The 24,706-nt window shown below is 34.5% G+C and overlaps 1 protein-coding gene across 1 annotated transcript in view; it reads right to left on the reverse strand.

Moving 5' to 3' along the window:
• Window positions 1-24,363, reverse strand: part of LOC131165786 (CAAX prenyl protease 1 homolog) — a 45,371-nt gene extending 21,008 nt beyond the window's left edge. The window contains exons 1-8 of the mRNA XM_058123843.1: window positions 24,104-24,363; window positions 19,719-19,866; window positions 19,479-19,563; window positions 19,298-19,393; window positions 12,840-12,905; window positions 12,580-12,678; window positions 12,243-12,356; window positions 12,050-12,160 (exon numbers count right to left, since the gene is read on the reverse strand). Of these exons, the coding sequence (XP_057979826.1) occupies window positions 12,050-12,160; window positions 12,243-12,356; window positions 12,580-12,678; window positions 12,840-12,905; window positions 19,298-19,393; window positions 19,479-19,563; window positions 19,719-19,866; window positions 24,104-24,134 (750 nt within the window). The 5' untranslated portion in view covers window positions 24,135-24,363. The remainder of the gene's footprint in view (window positions 1-12,049; window positions 12,161-12,242; window positions 12,357-12,579; window positions 12,679-12,839; window positions 12,906-19,297; window positions 19,394-19,478; window positions 19,564-19,718; window positions 19,867-24,103) is intronic.
• Between the last annotated feature and the right edge of the window lie 343 nt (window positions 24,364-24,706).

Raw genomic sequence — 24,706 nt, forward strand, 5'->3', positions numbered from 1 at the left:
TCTATCATTAAGATTTCTCCTGAAATGGAAATTCCAAAAGAGACTATCACCCTTGCAAAATGAAAAAAATCAGAGATACTGGTATCATGAAAAATACAGACTTGATAAATACAAGAAAAAGCAATAGCCAACAGCGACTCACTAACCCAAAGGTCCTCCCAGAAATGAATTCTCTCACTGAATTTTTGGAAAGAAATAATCATAAATCTTAGATATAAACTTCCAAGGACTCGCATGAGTAATATTAACCCCAACTTTAGCATCCCATCCATTCTGCAGTAGACCAAATTTATTGCTAATTTCCTTATGCCAAGACCCAAACCTCACCTCCCTTTTAGACCTACACACAGCCTCCCAACCTAAAAGGTGATCTCTTTGACTCTCCCCGCACTCGACCACAAGAAATCCCTCGTTAATTTCTCAATACTCCATGCCACTCTCACAGGAATTCTAGAAAGAGAGAGAATACAACGAAATGGAAGATAGAACTGCATGGACAAGAATAATCTGACCCCACAAGGTGAAGAACGCTCCTTTCCACTCATCCAGTCTCTTTGCCACTCTCAAAAACAGGACCTATGCCACCTATGGGAACACCTAAATAAATTATCTGCCAAGCCAAAACAGAACAACTGACAAGCCTAACAAAATGATCAGCATTAATGCCAAGGCCCACCAAACAACTCTTACAAAAGGTAATCCGAAAGATTTCTCAAACACCTGAAGGATACTTAGAAAATTAGAGAAGCAAAACAAGTTATCTTTGAGGAAGATAATTGTATCGTCTGCAAAATGGAGATGCAAACATTCCTTGTACCTACCTTGGTCCCCTCCACCAACCCTCTCTCAATCATTCCACTAAAACCATCAATTGCAATAGTAAAGAGAAGGGGAGAGAAGATCCCCTTGTCTTAGAACCCTGGACGCATGAAACCAAGACCTAAATTCAACATTAACAAAGATAGAGAAAACCACAGAAAATAAGCACCCTCTAATCCATTTCCTCCACCTTAGACTAAAACTTTTTCTAACCACAACCTTGTCCATGAAACTATAATCCACCCTACATAAGCTTTTATCCAAATCCAGTTTCAGCGCTAGACCCTTCTTTTTCCTACGAACAGCATCTTCAACCACCTCATTAGCTATCAAGGCAACATCAAGGATCTGTCTATCAACTATAAAAGCACATTGACTAAGAGAGAGAGTATCCTCCAGAACAGTAGCCACTCTCTTAGATAACACCTTCGTGAAAATCTTTAGACACTCATGACAACCATCAAGTTTAATCTATTCTCTAATATTCCTCCTAACAAAGTTGAAATTACATTTTATATATTTGTCTTATTTCTATTTATCCTAAATCCTCTTGACTAAGTTTTTTCTTCATAATTCTAACTTACATTCTACTCCACTCCTACTTTCATTAATCAAAACAATATCTACAAAACAACATACACTATGGGATCTCATTCCGGATACTCCTAGTGAGTTCATCAATCACTAAAGCAAAAAGATAAGGACTCAACACCTTGATGTACACCTATTGTGATTGGAAATTCTCTAGACTCTCCACCTACAATCCTAACGCTAGTCGTTACACTATCATACATATCCTTACTGACATCATGTAACTACTACATACTCCTTTTTTTTCTAAAACCCACCATAGAACTTTCCTAGGTACCCTATCATAGGCTTTCTCTAGGTAAATAAACACCATATGCAGATCCTTCTTTTCCCTAAACTTCACTAATTTTTTTAAAAGATGAATAGCTTTTGTGTTCGATCTCCAAGGCATAAAACCAAACTAATTCTTTTACTTTTTTAGGATAATAAATAAAGTAAATTAGATAGGAGAAAATAAGGTGCAATGTGTGGGGACAAGGAATCCACCAAAAAAATTGAAAAGAACAAAAAAAAAAAAAAAAATCAAAACATGAAATACACAAAATTACCAAGGGAACCCCTTTTCCAACCCTTTCCCTCATAATTTACCAAGCTCTTCAAATTCGCTAAATCCCTTTGACCCTTCAACTTTTGACTTTTGCCACCATCCAAGCATACTTCATTTCCTCCAATATCACTTATTCTTAAATCCATTTTATCTAGAGTATCTCGAGTTTCTAAGTACTTGGGAATTTCCTCCACAGGCATAGCAAGATTCCATACCTACACCATAAATTGTTAATCAAACCATCATTATCAAAAATACACTCTCTCCAGACCTTGCAATGGGGGAGGATGAACATAAGATAAATCCCCTACTCCATCAAAAGAATAAAAAACGCACCCTTATTGTTGTTTTCGAATCTCATCCAACAACAATCCCCCCACCACTGTCAAATTCACTAAAATCATCACTTTCTAAATGTGAGAAGTCCCCCCACCCCAATTTCTTTACCTCATCTTTTCTTTCCCCATTGCTGCGCCCAACCACTTTCTTTGTAAGAGAATCTTCTACTATACTAAGTTCACCTTCAGAATCTCTCCTTAAAAAATTTTCCCATTACACCAGAATTTTCTCTCCTCTTCAAACACCTTCCTCATCTCAACAGCCATACAAGCTACAGCTTACTTCCCTCAAATCAATTCGAACACTAGACATTATCAATCTCCCTCAAAAGAGCTCCTTGTTTTTTACTTCCACCTTTTGAACCCTCTTCAAAGCTAGTTGCATTTTTAACACCGTCGTCTAGTTCTAACTCTGAAACTATTAATTCCCTGGGTATGTTCCAGAGTTTTTTCAGCTTGATCCTAACCTTGGAGTGTTGGAGAATGAGAATGAATTTCATTATGAAGAGGTCTAGCATCATTTTTCCCATTGCTTGCTTCCTAAGCCCTAGGGACTGAAATATAGGCCTTCCCATTCTTGAGATCCGACAAGGATTCACCTGGTTCTCCATTTCCCCAACCAACATCCTGACCCTGGCCTTTAACCTCCTGTGTTGAGCCCAAAGAATGAGGTGCTCGATTAGACTCCTCATCAGAGCCCAACTCAAATTTACCTAAACCTTGGGCTTCCCTGGGCTTGCTCAAATAACTTGATTCTTTGAGACCTTTGTTTCTAACCCTATTCTTTGTTCAATTACCCTTATACACAGTTTCATCATATGATTCATAAGTTTAATTTTGCAATAGTTATAAAACTTTTGAATATCACCTTTTTTGTTGTATAATGGTATTAACATGCTTTTCTGCCATTCATCTGGAATTTTCTTGGTTTTTATAATTGTGTGGAATAAATTAGTTAACCATATACTTCCATTATCCCCTAAACATTTCCAAACTTTCATTATCCTATAGATGTCCCACTTTTCAATTTTTTAAATCCATTTTAACCTCAATGATTCTACTTTAGCAGAAAATTTTCTGATTTTTAGCCTTTTCCTTATTCGTCACTTCTAAGTTTAGGTTTTCAATTTGGTTTTTGTCAAATAACTTATTAAAGTAGCTTCTCCATCTATATTTTATGTCTTCTTCTTTAACCAAGACATTACCATCCTCATTCTTTTACATTTTACGTTACCTAAAACCTTGCACTTTCTTTCTCAGTTTCTCCAGCCCTAGCAAGTTTATACGTTTCTTTCCCCTTCTTTTCTATCTAACCTAGCATATAAATTATCAAAAGCTCTATGTTTAGCTTCATTAATGGCCTTTTCTGCATCTTTTCTTGCCCTGTTATACTTTTCTAAGTTTTCTTAATTTCAACAATTTTCCAAGTTTATACCAAATTCTTTGTCTTTATGGATTTTTGGACATCTTGATCCCACCACCAACTTTATTTACTAGCTAAGAATCTTCCTCTAGATTCACCTATCTCTTTTTCTATCATTTTAATAGAGCTAGCCATCCTACTACACAGAGTGTTCCATCTATCTTATCCCCTATTTCCAATCAACCTATTGATCATTTTATTTTTTAATCTTACTATGTTTTCTCCTTTCAGATTCCACCAATTAGTTCTCTTGCATTGATTTCCATTACACTTTCTCTTCCATTGTTTAATACATATGTCTGCCACTAAAACTCTGCTGTGTAGTTAGACTTTCACCTAGGATAACTTTACAATCCTTACACGATAAATGATCTCCTCTCCTAGTTAAAAAAAAATCTATTTGGATTTTATTTTGTCCACTCTTGAATGTTCTCAAGTGTTCTTCTCTCTTCTCAAAAGCAGGTATTCATTATAACAAGATCATCATATGACATAGCAAATTCTAAAATCAAATCACCTGGCATATTTTTATCTCCATATCCATGGCCTTCATGTATCCTCTCACAACCTTTATTGTCCTTCCCACTGTCTCCATTCAAATATGTTCCTAGGAATGTTTCCTCAAACCGAGTATATTCCTTGTATAATACTATCCATATCTTCCCAAAAATATCTTTTAACGCTTTTTGCTAAGCCTAGTTAGGGGACCTAAGCACTAATGACAATTATTATCTCTTGGCCTAAACTATTGTTGATCTTATAGGTCACACCCGGTTTTGATAATGACAAATACTTGTTGTATTTGATGGTTGTCTGAGGATATGTGCAGGTATACAGTTGGCAAAACAAAATAATGGCACAAGAAGTCGAAGTTGAAGCCCCTGAAGACATTATTTGTGTTGTATTTAAATTCATTATTTATTATGGGTCTGTAATAGTAAATAGGATCTGGGTTGTAATAATCATATGCATCACATGCATGACATGATAGGTAAACTCAAACGAAAAAGACCTAGGATGACCCTAGGACACTCATACATGCATAAATATAATGTGTTTATAAGAATAGGGAGATTACATAAGGAAATGGAACTGAAATGCATTAAAAATGCATGTTCGGTCGACCATACCTTCACAATGAAAATATCTCGGTCAACAGTTTGACCATTGCACGGTTGACCGGACCCTACCTAGCTCAAATCACCCAGATGACCGAACTCTCTCCCGGTCAACAGATTGACTACACGATCGACCGCACCTATTGCTTAAGCCAACCACCTGGTCAACCGAGTTCCCACGTGTGTTTGGCCAACCGCCTGGTCGACCGAACCACTTAGTTCAAATCCACACGGTCGACCAAACCGCGCGGAAATGAGAAAATCGCCTTGGAACCCTCTTGTCTGGTCGACCGAACTTCCAGTTCAAATTTTACCCAGTCGACTGAACTTGGACACTTGGTCAACCGAACCTCACCTTCGGTTGACCGGTGCTCTCGGGTTGCCATATTATTTTTACCGCGATTAAAATATTTAGACAGGGTTAATTGGGTTAAAATGATTTAAAACAAAACTAATAATCCCCTATGTGTCTTGGACGACTATAATCAAGGGGTAGTCTATATATACCTCCTCATTTGAAAAGATTAGCAACAAATTAGCAAACTTGATTAGTGAAAATTTTCTGAATTCCAAAATCTCTCTTACTCACTTCCAAGCATCCTACACTCATACTTACCTTACCATATTATCAAAAATTCGTTTGTAAGTGTGAATTGAGTGTTCTTGCCTTACAGGTTTGCTCTCTCCAATTTGTGATTGATTGAGATTATTTTGTTTGAGAGCAAGACCTCAAGTTTTCTTAGGAGACTTTATCAATAGGTCTTTCATAAGAAGACTTTACTTAAGCTTCTGAGTATTGCACTATTATTGCAATATCTTAAGGAGTTCTCATTTGATTTTGGTTGCCAAAAATATTTTCAAATCTCGTTTGTTTCATTTTGAGAAAAATTCTTGGAGAGATATTTACTTATGTTCTAAAGATCTTTGTTGCAATATTCTTTGATTAGTATTATCTTTTGAACACAAAGATCAAACCATTTTTGCAAATAAAATCTATATATACCTCTTGAGGCTTATATTTTGAGAAAAATCATTTGTTGAGATATCTGAAGTGTGACTAGTATCTTTGTTTGAGCATTGTGATTGAAAATATTATTTTGACACAAAGATCATATTATTTGCACTCTCACGCATTGATTGCAACGCTTGCATAAATATTTGAGAGTAGACATCTTAGACCACATTGAGCTTACTTCATTATATCATTTGGTGGTGTTTGTGATTGTTTATATTGAGTACATATCTACTTTACATGAAAGCATAATCACTGTACCAGCTTCATTATTGTGAACACACTGTTGTATTCCAGGCATGGCTTGAGGGGGCGGTAATCCAGCTCAGTAAGGATTATGTGTAAAGGTTGAGGTCAGCCCTATGCTAATTAACCTGGTTGTTTAGGTGCCGCTCCACCCGTTTAAGTGAACATTATAGTGGTAATCCTTATACTTGTTAACCAAGGCGGGGACTTAGGCAATTTTCCGAAATTCGATAACATTTCTTGGTGTCACTTATTTATTTACTGCTTTCTGCTGCATGCTTAGTTAATTAAATTGCACTATTTAATTTTTGTCACATATAGCAATTGATTTATCTTACTTGCATTAGATTGACTTTAGGGTTGTGAAAATACTGTTGTTACGATACTGACCTAGGGCATTAATTTTAAAAACACCAATTCACCCCGCGCTCTTGGGATCACGGGTAAAGCTAACAACTATTTTGGTTTTATGATTTAATGCCCTACTCTTGGCAAGTTATGTTAATTTTTCTTCTAACCATTGTGTCAACTATCTCCATGCATTTACACTTTAGTGTCCCTATATTTTAATGCTAATCTAACCCTAGTTTCCTATGCTAACTTCTTAACCCTATTCCGTCTAGAATGACCATAGCCCACCCTTTCCCATTTCTCATATACTCAGGTGGTATAAGTGCAATACATCGCTTGTAAGGGACATTATTTGGTAGGATTTATACCACAAAGATTGACAAGTCTTACGCTAGCTGTTAGCTACCTAAAGCAATGTTACTCCGCTACCTAGACTAGGGAGTTAGGACACACTGTGTGTAAAGAGATTTAGGACACTCAGTGCTACCAGACAGAGTGCATGTATCTATCAATTGCTGATTGTTAAATTTTGTAAATAATTGCTGTAACTCTATTAAAAAAAAAGAAAAGGATTGTACGCACATAGTCTGTTTTCTAAATCTAGGGTGGAAAAATGACTAGTGCATAAACTGAGATGGAGTACTAATGTGATTATGATTCATGCATAAGCTGTGTGGTGTTCTGAAATTCAGGTGCATCTGATGCATGAACTGCTACAAATAAAAATAAAGAAAATAAAAAAAATAAATAAAGAAGAAAAAGAAATCAAAACTGAGCAGTGATTTCCAAGCTAGTGTGAGGGCATATTTGATGCATGCTCTTCTTTAAAACAGAATGAATAAAAAAATGCACAAACTGCTTTAGCCAACTTATATTTTAATCTACAGTTATCCCTTGCCAATACAGAGGTTGATTTTTACGAATAACAGTAAAAATATTTTGTTAACATAAGAAACTGCAAGCGGATCCAAACTAAAAGCTTATCATAACAAGTAAAAGCATAGTTGTCAAATCGAGATTCGAATCATGAATTGAAATCCCAATTTCATGAATCGAGAATTGAATCGAATCATAAGATTTGGTGCAAAAATTGAAAAATTGATTCCTAAAGACTTGCATATATGTAAAACAAGTAAAATGGTAAAATACATTCAAATTTCAACAAATATGGATCATACATGCTGGAATTGGAATGGCGCTTGCCTTCGAAGCAAGTTATAGGTCTAAATCCTACCATTATACATATATTGATATAAAAAATAAAAGTAGCCATATAAGCAAGATATACCATGATTTAACCACTCCATCTCTATCAAGTATCAAGCAAATCTAATTTCTATGAAACTATAACACTAGTTAAGTGGCTCAAAACTAAAGCACCAAGTCTCAGAGTTCAAGATACACTAAAAAGTAAGATAAGGACACAAAAAGTTTTTAAAAATTGAAATTCATGCTTATGGTGTAAGTTTACATGTTTAACAATAAACAATTCATGTGTATGCTTTCTTTAAAAAACAATAAGGAGAGGAAACAAGAAAAACTTAATGAAAAATTGAACTTTATGGATTTTAGGGGTCATTAATCAATGAAAAACAATAAAAATTTGAATATCATGGTGTTTAAAAGAAAAGTCATTTTTAATGCATGGGCTTGCTCTAATAACTAAAACAAGAAGAGAAAACAAATAAAAAACAAAAACAAAACTAACTAAAATATAAAAACTAATGAAAATCAGGTCTTTAAATCCAAAGGAGTGGGGAGGGCAACGTGCCAACCAAAAGCTCACCCACCTAGTTGACTTTGGTTTTCTTCTCAAGACAGGTTTCCTTCTCTAATTCTGGTTTTCTTCTAATCTTATCTAATGGCAGAAATAAGAGGTGCAGAAAGAGAGGGCCAACAGACTTCTTTCTTCCCTCTTGAAGGACAAAACTTAATGTGTGTCGCGACATCCTGGGAACGAGGTGCCCCGAGGAGGCGAATAAAAGTAAAAAGTTTGATTTTCGGGAAAAATAGGAAGTTTGGAGTCGCCACTAACCTTTTTGGGTGTGGTTGGAACACCTGATTACTACTCAATTAAGAATAGTATCGGTCTGCGTATACCAAGATTGGGCTTGGTAGTTCAATTATGTTAGGGGAAGGTATTTGAACCCCCTACGCACCCGTTCTACGAACGATACCTAATTAACTAAGAATTATCCCTAAATTGAATTCCAATAATCTTTTAATTTACTCCTCCTTAAATAAACAAAATATAATAACAAATATATACGATAAATGGAAAAATAATAGACATAGGGTGTGGTTTAGGAATGCCTAATGAGAACCCCCAAAAAATGGGGATCTCGTTAGGAAATCTCCCCTCAAAGCTATAACAGGTGAGGCCGGAAAGGTCCATTGCCCTTTTTATGATCATAAGGACACACCCACACAAAAATACATAATAATATAATACAAAAATACTAAAAATAAATACCGTGACACATAATACAAAACATAAAAATATAGCATAAACTAAAGTACTAAAAATATGTAATAATGATAATAAAGAAAATATACCATAAGAATAATAAATTACCATAATAACACATACTAATATATATATAAATACATATATATATATATATATAATAATGACACATACCATAATAATAATACAACACATACCTTAATATACATATATATATATATATATATATTAAATAACACATACTATAATAAAGCCATAGTAATAATTCCCTAATAATAATACCCTAATAATAATATAACCCATACTATGATAATACCATAATAATACTACCTTAAAAATAACAACATAATAGTAATACAACACGTACTATAATAACAATAACAAATAATAATAATACCATAATAATATTACCCTAATAACAATATACAATAATGAAAACCCTAATATTAACATAACAAAAAAGGACATCCTAAATATACAATAATAATATGGAAACAACTCAAACCCTAAAATAAATATGGGAAACAAACCAAAACCTAAAATTAATATGCAATAACACTATGGAAACCAATCAAAACCTAAAATTAATATGCACTAATAATACGGAAACAAATTAAACCCTAAAATTAATATGCAATAATAATATGTAAACAAATCAAAACCTAAAATTAATATGCACTAATAATATGGAAATAAATCAAACCCTAAAATTAATATGCAATAATAATAATAATATGTAAACAAATCAAAACCTAAAATTAATATGCATTAATAATATGAAAATAAATCAAACCCTAAAATGAACATGCAATAATAATATGGAAATAAATCAAACCCTAAAAATTAATATGCAATAATAATATGGAAATAAAATAAACCCTAAAATTAATATAATAATAATATGGAAATAAATTAAACCCTAAAATTAATATAATAATAACATGGAAATAAATAAAAACCCTAAAGATAATGGACAACAATGACATGGAACCCAATCAACAACCCTAAAATTAATAAATAATATGAAACAATAAAGACCCTAAAAACAATATGAAATAAACAAAACCCTAAAAATATATGAACAATATTAACCTAAAATAATCAAAACCCTAATAAACATGAAATAATCAAACCCAAAAAATACACAATAATAATATGAAGTAATCAAAACCCTAATAAATATAACATGAAATAATCCATCCTAAAAATACATAAACAATAGTAACGTGAAATGATCTAAACCCTAAAAAAAAATACCAAAACAATCATGAAACAACTTGAACCTTAAACGAAGCCTAAACAATAATAATATGATACCACCTAAACTTTAAACAAAACCTAAACAATATTAATATGAAATAAACAAAGCCTTAAAAATATATAAATAAATAAATGTAAACAAAAATAATAATCAAATGAACAAATAATATACCCAAAACAAGAATCGAATAAATTAAAAATTAACATAACTACAACATAAATAAGAATCAAATAAAACTAAAAATTTAACATACTTATAATAAATAAATAAATAAAAGAATGCATGAATGGATGTGTGCGTGTGTGTGTGTGTGAGAGAATGAAAGAGAGGGACTGTGCGTGCATGTGTGTGTGAGAGAGAGGGTGTGCAGTGTGTGGAGTGGGAAAGGGAGTGTACAGGATGAGACCGTGAGGCTAGGTGTGTGAGAGAGAGTTGTGTGTGCTGCTGGGTGTGCGTGTGTGTGTGAGAAAGAGAGAAAGGGAAGCTGGAGTTGTGCGTGCTGCTGTGTTTCAGTCGTGAGATGGTTGTGCTGGGCTAATGGGCTACGGCTGCCCTTGGTGGACGCTGCTGCCATGGATAGGAGCAGTGAAGGTGAGGAGGAGCTGGCTGTGGGCTGCGGGAGGGGGAAGCTGGAGTTGTGTGTACTGTGAGAGAGAGAGGGAGAGAGAGAGTTACGGTTGTGAGAGAGAGAAAGAGGGAAAGCTGCGGCTGTCCCTTGGTGTCTTGGCTGCTGTTTTGGCCTTGCTTTTATAAGCCACAAACACCCCAAAAAAACCCTAAGTGTGTGTGTGCGGCAGGCTGTCCCCCCTTTCCTCTTTGCTTTGCTCTCCTTTTATAAGCACCTACAAACCCTAAAAATAACCCTAAGTTCCTCCCCTTATCTTGTGGTTTGCATGGGCTTTAATTTGCAAAGGTCCATGCATTCCATTTAAATGCCCAATAATTTCCTCCAAAAAATTAAAAGAAAGGCCTGAAAAAGATGGACTTAATTGCCGGAAACAAAGAGGACCTGGACTCAAAATAAAAAACAACTCAATTAAAAAACATAAAAGGGAATTGATTAAAAATAAAATAAAATAAAATAAGGGACTCAATTTAAAAATAAAGGACCTAATTAAAAAAATAAAATACTTAATTAAAAGACCTCAATTTTAAAATTTTAAAGAACTCAATTTTAAAATTAGAAGACTCAATTTAAAATTAAAGGACTCAAAATTAAAATAACTGGGACTCAATTTAAAAATAACCGGGACTCGATGCAAAAATAACCGGGACTCAATTTAAAAAAAAAGGGACTCAATAAAAAAAATAATCGGGACTCATTTTAAAGACTCAAGACTCAATCGGATTTTTCAAAAAGGATCCTCCAATTCCTGGGATACAAAGTCGACTTTTATTACGAAGGGTCTCCTCAGAAAGGCCTGGTTAAAATTGGGGTTTCTACAATGTGAATAGCAAATGGAAGGCCAGCATGAAAAAGAAAAGGGTTTAAAAATCTTTTAGTTGGGTTTTAGAGGAGTCGAATCTTACGATTCAATTCAATTCACCGATTCACCAGATGAATCGTACAATTCACTGCCTTCTGTGATTCGAACAGATTTATGCCTTTCTTGATATGTATCATATGATTTGAATCGAGAATTGTACGATTTTAACAACTACGAGTAAAAGTTTAATCAATAAATGTGCTAAGGCCAAGGCATATGATGAACATAATCAAGTTGAGATTTTAGCCCAAAAAAAGTCATTCAAAAATTGAATTCTAAAGAAAATCTACGGATCAAAAAGAAACATTTAAATACATGAAAAGGAGAAACCATATAGGGACACAACATTGGAACACAAAAACCAATAGTATACCAGAGCTGGTACATACATTGCTATGGCTTGACCTTGTAGATCCATCAACAACAAACAACTTCTTGAGAGGGAACTGGAGGGAAGAAGCGAGAGCCTCTATATTTCTTTTAAGCTCTCCATCTGGAAGCTATTTGTCACAAAAGACAGTAACTCAATAAAGCATGGACCTGGACAGATTTCTCCACCAATTACAACAAAAAGATACTCACTGGAGTGAACTTGTTAAAAAGTGGCGCAATTAGGATAGGGTACAGTGTCATCATTAGAAGAGAGAGTCCAAACATAAATACCCATAGATAGATCGCCAAGTAAGGACCCCCTTTCTGCAAACAGGTAAATAGACATTGTTAGACAGTAGAAAGAGAATTCTGCACAAAATTTGGATGGCAAGTCAAACAACTCCATATTTAAAATGAAAGCAAACAATTATTTCAACCACAATAATCACTCAGTTAAAAAATATGCAGCCATTGAATTACATGAATCCATGGCGATCGGATGCTGTAATAAATTGATAGCAATGAAGGTATTAGGAAGTGATTATACCTGTACTATTACAATGATTGCAGCAACAATAGGTGGCCCAATTAAAATTGAAAGGACAATCCCTTTGAGCATGTCTTTAAAGAATAACCATATTGTTTGCTGTACAACATAGATAACAGAAATTTGGAGGAAGAAAATCCAGCAAAAATTTTGAACTCAGGTAAACAGAAAAATAGTGAAAATTCAAGTTAAAAATACTGGTAGAGAGATCTATCAATCAAGAAATCAAATGACAAGATGGTCCAAGCAAGAATACAAACTTTATTGAAACCATGGCGAGCCTCTATCACAAAAGTTGAGTACAGTGAAAAGGGCAAATCAGTAATCTACAAAAATGGGAGAAAAGAAAAACAAAGAAGTTGTTGTTAGCCATCAAATAGAGTATAATTTCATAATTTCATACTGCTACCACAAGTCATATATACGCACCATTTATAAGAACTATAAATTATTTGCAACATAAAACTCAAGTGTCATAACAATTAACAAAATTTGCACCTTATACCAAAAGACACAGAATCAGATATCCACAAAGATTTGAAACCTTTGCTGAGCATTCCAATATACCTCACAACAAACCTGCTGGCCCACTTTGCCATGTAGTTTCAATCAAGAAATAAACAGGTTCGTTTAAGCAGTGGATATGAAACTATGTTTCCTCACAGTTTTTTTCTTCCTTGGGCTCATCAGTTCATCAAATATCCATTATCAACCAATTCGATATCGCAAACCGTTCCTAGGAGTTTAAGACGTCAACTAACTGGAATTCCTGTCCCAATTCTTAACCAAAGGTAACACAACTCGCATTCTTCTCCATATGGGTGTGCCTGCATGTTTGTTATGCATATTATGTGCATGTGGGCATGTCTGGGCTATCAGTTAACATAAAACAGCCATTTATAACTGTTCTTTTCTTTTTATTTAAATAATTATGTGATACAAACAAAGAACTTCCTACATCCATGTGTCCTCTGTTCTCTGCCAAAGAAAAACAAAAGGAAAACTAAGGGCCTGTTTGGTATTGTTGGTGTTTTCTATTTTCTGTTTCTGTTTTTTCACAGTGAGGAAACAGGTTGCAAAAACACGTTTGTTTATGTTGTCAGTTTTCTATTTCTGCTGCCGGTTTTCTGTAGTTTGTCAAAAAACTGAAAATCAAATTTTATGGTTTTCAGTTATTATAGTAACTTTTTAAATATGCATCTTTTGTAATTTTATTATTTTAATCATATTTTTATAATATTATTTTATTTAAATATGAAAATGAGCATTTTTTTTTTATTTAGTTTTTAATTTGTATTAGTTTTATAAATGCTAACCAAACAGGTTGCTGGTTTCTATTTTTAGTTTCTGTTTTTTGTGTTTGGTTTTCTTTTCTCAAATTTTTGACAGTGATACTAACGGCCTCTAAAGAACCCACCCCATTTACACATTTTGTGTAATTCCAAATTTGTCCAGAAACAAAGAAATATTAATGCATCACTACAGTGTGTTTACAGCATGTATTATTCCAACATCACCTAACAAGAGTTAATAAAAGGGCAGCCCAACTCACAAAGCACCCGTAAATGCGGGGTCTAGGGAAGGGGCAGACCACAACGGTCTATAGTACGCAGCCTTTCATTGAATTTTTGCAAGAGGCTGTTTCCACGCCTCAAACCCAAGACCTCCAGGTCACACAATGACAACTCTACTATTGCGCCCAGGCTTCCCTTCTACCTAATGACAGCTGATCAACTTTAATAAATAAATAAATAATAGCAGTAGTAGTAGTAGTGCAAGAAATGCACATTTCTCACTTCTAGCCAAAAACAAAACCCCTAACTGATGAGGACTGAAGATGGGGGAGGGAGAGCAATAAAGGTAAATCTCTCACTTCTATCCCAAAAATAAAAATACTAATATGAAAATTATAAACAAACTCACGCTAATTGAATAGAATGCTCATAAGACACATAAATCAACTTTGAAGTCAATCAGACCATACAATTTCTCCCTTCACATCCAACATCACTGGCAGTAATCATTGTGATCTCACAGAAGTGCAAACAATCAAATACTAATTACAGGATCAACACGATGAGCAGTTCTACAATAAATCTTAATTGGATGATCATTGCAAAATAAGGGAAGTATCTATTCCAATTATGCATGAGTTAAGAATTTAAAAATTAAAAAATAAAAATAAAAGCACTTGGATATAACTTGAGTTGTAAAATCCCTATTACATACTATTATGACCCACATGAGTGTAATGGACAAAATAGTTCCCACCGATGTCCATTAGATTTACGCACAAAACTAACAAGTAGGATTACATTCGTCAATAGATTCAGGGACACAATCTAATCCTTACCTCCAGATAGTCATTGTTCAATTACTCACCCTTACAATGCTGAATGTACCTTTTGCTTTTTTATGGATCCAACTAAATGAAGGCAAAACAGACTCTGCCTAAACTGCTTCCGAACAACACAACAAGAAGGTCTAAACAAAACCTTGCTTATTCCCAATTGACAGAGATGCAATAAAATATAATAAAAAAAAACCCACTAACAATTAAAAGGAAAATCAGCATTCCTATTTTTCCTCCAACACCAAAAAAGAATTGGAATATTTTGGCATTTCTACTCCTATATATATTCATTATGTCATCAATTACCATATTATCATTTAACGCATCAACCAACAGGAAAAAGCTATAAACAAATAAATCTGACTGCATTGGGATCATCTGGATACAACCTGATTTGGTACTCTCCAATTAATCAGAAAGATACATGAGGCAGGGGTTGGGGAGGATCAGCTTGTAGGAAGTTCAATAAAGATATATGGGATGCCATTCTACTGACCCTTTCACGGATCACCTGGAATGCAAGAAATACCAGGCCCTTTGAAGGAATGGAGAATTCACTAGAAGTGAAGAGCACATTGTTTTCCTTTCTACATCATTGGAGAAATTGCTTTTTTTTTTTTTTTTTGCAACCCACTATATGATTTTATAGAAAGCTTGTTCTAAACATAAATGTTTTTTGCACTTGGTGACTCTCCCTTAGAGTCCTATTCACCTACCAAAAAATAATAATCAATAACATAAAATGTATTACAATATGTTCAATGACATGTAGCATTGTACATCTGCGTGAGAACAAGCATATGATACATTCAAGATATGTAAGATCCAGTATTTATTTGCTGTAAAAAATGTAAAAGGAGAGCAATATATAACTATCATGTGTAATGTATACATGGTTAAGATTGCATTTTTTGAGGTTATTTATACTCCAATAAAATAGTTATGGATCAAAGATACCTGCAACCAAATCTATACAGAGACCACAGCATTATAGGGTGGAAAATGTGACCACTTTCTAGAATCTGGATTATCAAAATAACTCTAACTCAGATTCAAATCAAGTTTGGTACACTATCGTGCCTAGTAGAAATTACTGTTGTCAACAGCGACAAAAGACTAGATCAAATTTAGGAGATCACAATGAGAAACAAGTAATTGATATTGCAACTATCCAACAAAATTCATCACCTTCTCTCTCTCTCTCTCTCTCTCTCTCTCTCTCTCTCTCTCTATATATATATATATATATATATAAACTCAAGAAGAAAAACTACTCGTGAAACAAGATAGAAAGGGAGAGAACCCCAGTCTGGGAACAAAAATGACAAAAATAAACGCTATCAAGAAAATTTATGAAGGAATGGTGATTTGGACAAAATTAACTAACAGCCAAAAATGTAGTACCTGAACTGATTTCTCCTAAGTTACGTGTTTCATTCCCTTCAAATGCCCTAGATTCTCTATTCAAAAAAACAGCACCAAAGTGATCATGTTAAAGCTTTATATGCATTGTTGGCCCACAACCTAACAACTTAAGCTTTTAGGTAACTGGTATTCTAACACTGTACCAGAACTAGTTACCAGGAGGGCCTGGGTTCTAGTCTTGTTGCCCGTGTTTATTGTGTGATTATTAAAAAAGTATTGTATTCCCTGTCATGGGTGTTATTTATCGTGTGTTTATCTCTTCACGTGCTATTGGTCGGCACGTGCGAGGAGTGTTAAAGCTTGATATACACAGTTGGCCCACCACCTAACAGCTTAAGCTTTTAGGTAAAGTGGTATTCTAACAGATCATAAACTTCTTAGTTATTGGTTCTGCAATGCAAACTGCTACAAGCCAGGAAGTCTTTCTCTAATGGCTCTGTCATAACTCCAAGAGCACATAAAATCAAGCTCCAAAGGGTCAGTACAAATAAATAGTTCACTGATTCCTCCTATTATTTACACAGGAAACATCTTTTTATAATGTACATTCCTGACTTCACTATGTTATCTTATCATTATTCAGAATCTCTTACCAAGTCATTTCCCATGTGAAGGGGACAACTTTAGAACAGCTCCACATCTCCCAGACTTCCAGATAGCATTCAAAGGAATAAAAGCCTGCCAAGATCAGTTCCAGTTAACAACAGTCTCTTGTATGAGACTTTACAGCGAACCTGCATGTCTTTGAAAGCACCCAAACAACTAGTCCTGCTCCAAACAAATCAAACTCAACACCTAATTTAGGAACAAATTTTGGTTTTAGGCTGCCAGCATATTCAAGAGGCTCAACTCCTCTAATATCTCACCTTCCATACCATTATGATCTTATCACCCTGCAATCTCAAAAACCTGAAGAATAACTACCTCTACTGTAACCTTATTTAATACAACAGAATAAGTGTATAAACTTATATATACCCCCCAATTATATCCAACTTTGCCAGTGGACAAAATTAAGGGCAATATCACACCCTAAACCACCAACTTCGCTTTCATGCTAAACAAATTTTCAAAATAAATAATTAAAACAAGACACTCTATAAGAACCTGGAATACATTTGATAAGACACCTCTTACCCATTCCCAAACCACCATATGTATTTCTTGTAACTATATGCAAAACAAAAACCCACTGCAGGAAACAGACATTATAATAATTACTATTATTAATCTACTATTACTCTAGTCTCGCTAGTTGAGGCTACATGAATCTTCTTCCACTATTCTGCACAATCTAGGGCAATATCCACCCAAAGTTGGAGTGCTATCAAATCTCTACTCACTATCGATCCAAGATACTCGAGGCCTAACCCTCCCGCCCTTCTGCTACTAACAACAACTAGCTCACTACTCACCTGTACACTATTCTGCCTATATAGCAAGCATCCAAACCATCTTAACTGCCTTTCCCTTACCTTCCCTGTACAGTTTTTTACGTGTAGCTCACCACAGATTTGTTCATCCACCTCACCGTTCTCATTTCAATAATTTTTACTTTTTGGATATGCAGCTTCTTAGTTACCCAACATAGCATAGCTGATCTGCTTCAATTTCTCTTTCAACTAGCATAATAGATCCAAGGCATTGAAATATACAAGTGCTAAGAATTTCTTGACCATCAACTTTCTCCAACATTCCACACAAAATGACTAACCCCATCTAGAACTTGGAAAACATTAACGAAAGGAAAGGAAAATATAAAAGAATTTTTATTTCATATTGGTTATCAAGAAAAGTGAGAAAAATATATATACATAGCAAATTAATGAACAAAAAATTAGTTTTAGATGTGATTAGAAAATATGAAGGAATTTCTTATTTCATGTTTGGTTATCAAGAAAACTGAGAATATATATATATATATATATATATATATATATCTGTGTGTGTGTGTGTGTATAGAAAATTAACAAACAAATATTTAATTTTACATGTGATTAACATTTAAACTTTCTTAATTTTTAATCATATTCTAATTTAGAACAAACCTTCATTTTAATAATATATTATATAGAGACGAAAAATACAATGGAAAATAGATTTTCATCTTATTTTCCTGTCCTTTCGTTTTCTCAAACAAAATCGTTGATCCAAAGGTAGTCTTATTTTATTCTCTCTTATTTCTACTTATCTTAAAATCTAAAGCTTCCGTCCATAATTCTAACTCAGATTCCACTCCACCTCCAATTTCATCAATGAAGCCAATATTATCTTCAAACAACATACATCATGAAACCTCATTTTTAGGTATTCCTTGTAAGTTCATCCATCACCAAAGTTGAAACATGAGGACTCAAAGCAAGCCTTTTTAAAATATAAAATTGCAACACGAGAATTCCACATGAGGTCACCCATCCTAACTCTTTCCCAAGCACACTTAATTGTGGAGTTTTCATGGGATCCAATGGGTTAGTGCTAATACACTCACACCCCATGTATTCACCATTTTGTCAAAATGCACTCATGAACAAGCATATGTATAATACAAAATCTTTAACGTGCCTGACTAAAAGTTCAGCAAAAGACCATCAATCAGAGAAGTGCAAATGTTCGCCAGCCTGTTCAATTGGTCACGAAACATAGGGCAACAGTCTAATATCTTGCAATCCCATAAGGAACCACCATTATCATGGACCATGACAAGCTTATCACCAATCAAAACAAAGATCCTGTAACAAAAAGTAAAATAATTCAAATACCAATGGCATGATTTACAAAGCAAAATGGCTTAGTGCAATAGAAAACTAATCAACATGGGACATTGCACATTAGAGGCTAAACGGATCGGATTATTCAAAGACATGATATAGATCATTAATAGAATTTATCCTCTGCAACTCAACAAATAATTTGCAAATTCCCTGAAAATAGGAGGTGCACCTGGGACCAAATCATAACACCCGCTAAGAATGCAAGGGTGTGTAGTATTTCATTATCTGCATTGAGCCCAACAAACAGCAAAAAATCTTCTGACCTCTGCAGTGATGAAGGAAAGTTAAGACAGTGAGAACAATGCTGCAAAAAAGGGGGAATTCACAAAACACGAAATCCAACCACTCACCTTCCAAAACCAGGGCAGTACACCATAGAATAAAATCGCAGAATCCATCAAGATGGTAACAAACTCATGCACAAAATGAAACCGACTGAAATTTAAGAAAGAAAATTCAGGGGAATATATAAAAGGGGAGAACCAGACTTTACCAATCAGTACAGATTGAGTTTGCATGAGAAAGATCTGCCAATGGTAAGGAAAAATAACCCAACACATTGACAATCATGGGGAAAAGAAAAAGCACACCTTTTATCAAGACTATAAGCTCGTGACTTCTCAAATTTTTCTTGGCCAATCAGTCCTTCCAAAGGTTTGGGAAGTTTTGGCAGTTCGAGTGCAGCATGTTGCCGCAAATCAAGATAAGTTTCAAAGATATACATTAAAATCATAAAACCTGAAAAAGGAAATAAAAAAAATTAGATAGAAACTAAATAACATAAATCATACTTTGATCACAAGACATTGATCCATAAGAAAGATCTGGCCACCTGAAGAATTAGTAATGGACCATCGAATTTCAACAAGAAAAAAAAGGGCTAGAAGGGGGGAAAAGACTTTTTTTTTGGGGTGATTTGGGGGGGGGGGGGGGGGGGTCTCAAAGAAAATTATAATTCTGTTGCACCTGTGCCCAACAAAAATATCCCATCAATCAATATTAAGGTGGTGGCTAATTTCCTAAGAGAGCTTCAAAGGTTGGGGACTAAGGAGCTTTTCTTGTTCCATGGTTCATGTGGTGCACTCCTCTGCCATAAGAGAACCCAAACCTTTTCTATCATGTACATATAATTACAGTACAAACATATTGTCATATAGGGGCGTCCCAATGCTAGATTTTGGGACTTCAATGATAAAGGTCTCAGGTACTAACCTTGGGAGGGATTGGGAAGGGGAACAACCAATGGACCTAAAGGCAGAGGAACACCATACAAACCACTGGTGCTTTGAGAAAGTATAAAAAAATAAAATATAGAATATTGAAGCTTGAATATTTCATTATCCACGTCAAGAGGCGAAGGGAAACCAAAACAATTGAGCTCAATTGCTGATTTTATGCTGCTAATAAACCCAAGAGAACAAAAAATTGAGAACTTTGTTCTCTTTTTGTTTCCTCCATTTACTCAAAAAACAAATCATGCTAAAGGGAAAAACCCATCAGCAAGAAGTGCACCAAACAAAACGAAGGTAATAAAACTAGAGCAACAAAACACGACACATCTAAAAATCCAATTTTAAAAATCTCTCAATACTAGCATTGATTTTCCATGTAAGAAATCTTCTTAAATAGAACAACTATAGTAGTATAGCATTTTCCAGTAAGTTTTAAAATATGCTTTGGGATTAACCATGAATTTTTTGGGCCTTCTGGCAACAGCCAAAAACACAAAAGGACAAAAGACACTCAACTAAATGCAACTGTTTTGTCCCACCCCAAGCAATGAAAATTCTAAGATTCAACATTATAATTTTTCATTTGTCAGAATTTCACCAGCAACCAAACAGAAAGTTATCATATTTTCACCACCTAAAAAAAAAGCTAAACCCATAATTTTCAATTTAATAACAAAATAGTGAGTGTTGCCTTTAACTCGTATTTCACGTAAATTGAATTCTTCGCTCACTTGATTTTGGCTTCTTTTACATTTGGAAGATTTCTTGTCCCAATTTATTGTACTCTTCTCGTGGTGACAGGACCAAATATCTCTGTTGCTTCTATTAAAAGACATGCATGATGTAAAAGAAAATAGACCAATCTTGAGAAAATCTTATTCTGTTTATTGTTATTTCTCTCATGGATTCTATACAATCTTCCTCGAAAATCCTAAGAAATTGTCACATATACTTGAGTGAGATCAAACTCTTGCTTCTATTCTCCATCAATTGGTGTCAGATCAGACTAACCATATCTAATGACACACAGTGGAGATAGAAGTGTGCAATCGGTCAGTTTAGGAGCAAAAAGTAAGAAACCAAAATTTTTCAGCTTTGTGTGAGGGCAAACCGAACTGAACCGAACTTTTCTTGCAACCAAAACCGAACCGAACCAATTCGGTCCAGTTCCACAATCTTTACAACTGAACTAAACTGAAAATTGTGAATTCTCCAAATCTGCAGCAAGACACCAAATTCTCCAAATTTGTATTCACTATGAATAAAATTTCATTTCTCAAACTAGTATTCTCCAACTCCAAATCTCTACTCATCACACCGATCATGGCATATTATCCATATTTTGAAATCCAATCAAGCTCTTCCTTCACTTACACAATCAATCAAATTCAACCACCACAAAAGAAAAATGAAAATGACAGATGAGGAAAATATATATATATAAACACACAACTGCCCAAAAGCAAAGCTCTTTGCTTCAAACTTCTCCAAAAACTCCATGTCTGGCTTGATGGAAGAGGCCAATAGGGGACTTGCAGCAAGAAAAAAAGTATCCTTAGCCCAGCAAAGGGTAAAAGGGAGTCAAGGAGGAGTCGAGGACTGAAGGTGGAGGAGTTGAGGAGGAAGCTGAGGTTCAGAAGAGCCATCAATGAAGATGTATTCACCATCGCTGCTCAGTTTCCAATTTCCATTTCCTAATCCTAACTCCTTATTTCCTCAAGCACTGACTGAAGGGGAGAAGCAGGAGGGCTGGGCTGTGACTGTGAGTGAGCAGGGGCTTGGATTGGGGGGAGTTGGGAGCAAGCAGGGGGTTGGGATGGGCTACAGGCAACTTATACTTCAGTTTTTGGTTGGTAATGAAAAAAAAATAATATAACCAAAAATTCAGTGCCTAAATTTTAAACTGAACCAAATTGAACTTGATTCGAAACCGAACCAAATGAACAGAACTAGTTTGGTTTGATCAGTTATTTCAGTTTAGACCAAATTTTGCACAGCCCTAAATGGAGAAGGTAAAAGCAATTCTACAGGCAACAATGCCCAAGAGCTGAGTCCATAGAAAGTAGGAGGCAGAATTGGCTGATCATGCTGGGCCTACGTGCTCGATGGCTCAGCAGCTGTAAAGTATGCTCACAGTGTGGAGGGACCTAAGAATTTCATGTGTTATGGTAAAATTACAAGTTTTGAAGGATTGTTTTGTAAAGAAGATTTTCCAATTGGTTAATTGATGTCAAAATCTGCTTTGTTGTGAAGCCAATTGGTATGATCAAATACAATTTTACAAGGTTCATCAAAACAAAAATAAATTAGAAATCATGGTTACAAGTGAAAATGATGTCGAACCATTGAATTTTTTTCCTTTTACGATTGTGATGTAATCTTGTCTTATACCAAATACTAATCAATATTTATAACCAATTAATTCTAGTGCAATCAATTATTTTGATTGGCCCTGTAGTCAGTTAGTAAATGGATTTAATGATCATGGATGTGGAGCAAATCTCCAAGAATTATCAAAATGAGCAAGAAGTTAAAGTTCTTCAGAATGATCATGTTTCTTCACAATCAAAGAAGTTGAATATGGATAATAATTTTCTTAATGATTCTACTCACTAAGTTATTGTGCATGCGATTGCAGAAAAATTTTACATTCAATATGACGTGATTATCAAGAAAATAATGGAGAGGATTGAATTAAGACCCAATGATGAGATGAGCCCATTGCTCAAGCCCCAAGGTCAAATGAAGAGATGAGTCCAAAGCCAATACGGGCTCCAAGATCTCTTGAAATATTCAGCAATTGAATAAGCTGATTTCCTTGGGGGTTAATACATCTATTTGAAGATTGTAGAGCACTTCAAAGAACTAGCAAATGGGTTGAAGATTAAGGCAAAGATATTTTGCATACACGTGTATTGGAAATAACTAATCAGGAAGAAAGTCAAAGCTTTTTAAATATTCTAAGTATCTTTCTTGTGCGTGTAAGCTTGCAGCTGAACAATGAGCTTTCTTCAACTGGAAGGGTATGGCATAGGTTGGTTAAATTTGTATCTTGATTCTCATTTATTATATAGTAGTTTTCGTGGCTATTATTTGCATGAATTTTACTTGCTTTTATTTTTTGGGTACTTAAAAGGGTTTTAAATAGAGTCCTAATAAGATACGATATAGATTGGTAATATTCCAAAAGGGTTTCTCCTTAACACATTATCGGATCTATAAAAGACATCTGTGATGTAAAAATGAAAATGACCAGTCTTGATAAAATTACATGCCCCTCGTGTTATTTTTTAGGTGGAGTCCAGACTAACCTCCAGGAAGATTCTAAGATCTTTTTCTCTGTTTGAACAAAATCAAGCTCCTATGCTTCTGTTCTGCATCGTATACTTTTTCTTCTTTCCCTTTCATAAGTTTTCAGCAAAAGAAAAATGCAATATAAATAACAAAGACGCTCATCTACTATATTAAAAAGATTCATTCACAACCCTGAGCGAAAAACTCAAAAAGCCAATTTTGTCCGTAAAAAAATGTCTAAAATCTATATCTTAAAACTTGAATACCACAAAATCAATTTGAATACACATTTAAGCCTAAAACAAACACAAAAAAAATAAATAAATAAAATTTAAGAAATGAGAAGAAGAAAACATTAAATCCTTATCCAGCATTTCAGAGGTAAAGGCACTATTGAATACATCGAATGAGAGATACAAAGAGATAAAGAATGATAAAGATAAACCCACCGACAACAGCTTCCAGGTACGGAAACGCCATGGATGACTCCAGTAGGTGCTCAGGGAGGGAGGGAGAGAGAGAGAGAGGAGAGTGTGTACTGCTCGAGTCGTAAGAAATTTGATATTTCTGGCTAGATATTTTTAACGTGACCGGAAACGCACAACTCTTTATGTATATTGTATATTTCTATCAAAAGCCCAGCCTTCTTGTGGTTCTATGATAAGTAAAAGAGAAGAGAAAAAGAAAAAGAGTCACCAAATGCTTCTACAGAGTCTAATAAAAGATTCTATGGGAACTTAATTGAAGAAGTTTGGAGAGAAAAAATTTTTATTCTAGACTCAATTTTGACTTAGATCATATAGTATTTTATTTAAAAAGAGTTAAGTAAGTCTTGGATCACGGCTATCAGAGATTGAAGAGTAGATTCATCTCTATCAATCTAGAATTAGACAGTGTGAGTGGCAGTTAGAGCAACTCCACAGAACCTTAAGATCAGAATTAGACGACCAAGATCTGATTAATCTTCAAAAATGACTGATAAAAAGTCCGTTATGAGTAAAATTTGATAAATATTGAGAAATTATGAAGATAGGATGGCAGATCTTGAGCGA

This window comes from Malania oleifera, chromosome 10 (assembly GCF_029873635.1).
Source record: "Malania oleifera isolate guangnan ecotype guangnan chromosome 10, ASM2987363v1, whole genome shotgun sequence".
Classification (NCBI taxonomy): domain Eukaryota; kingdom Viridiplantae; phylum Streptophyta; class Magnoliopsida; order Santalales; family Ximeniaceae; genus Malania; species Malania oleifera.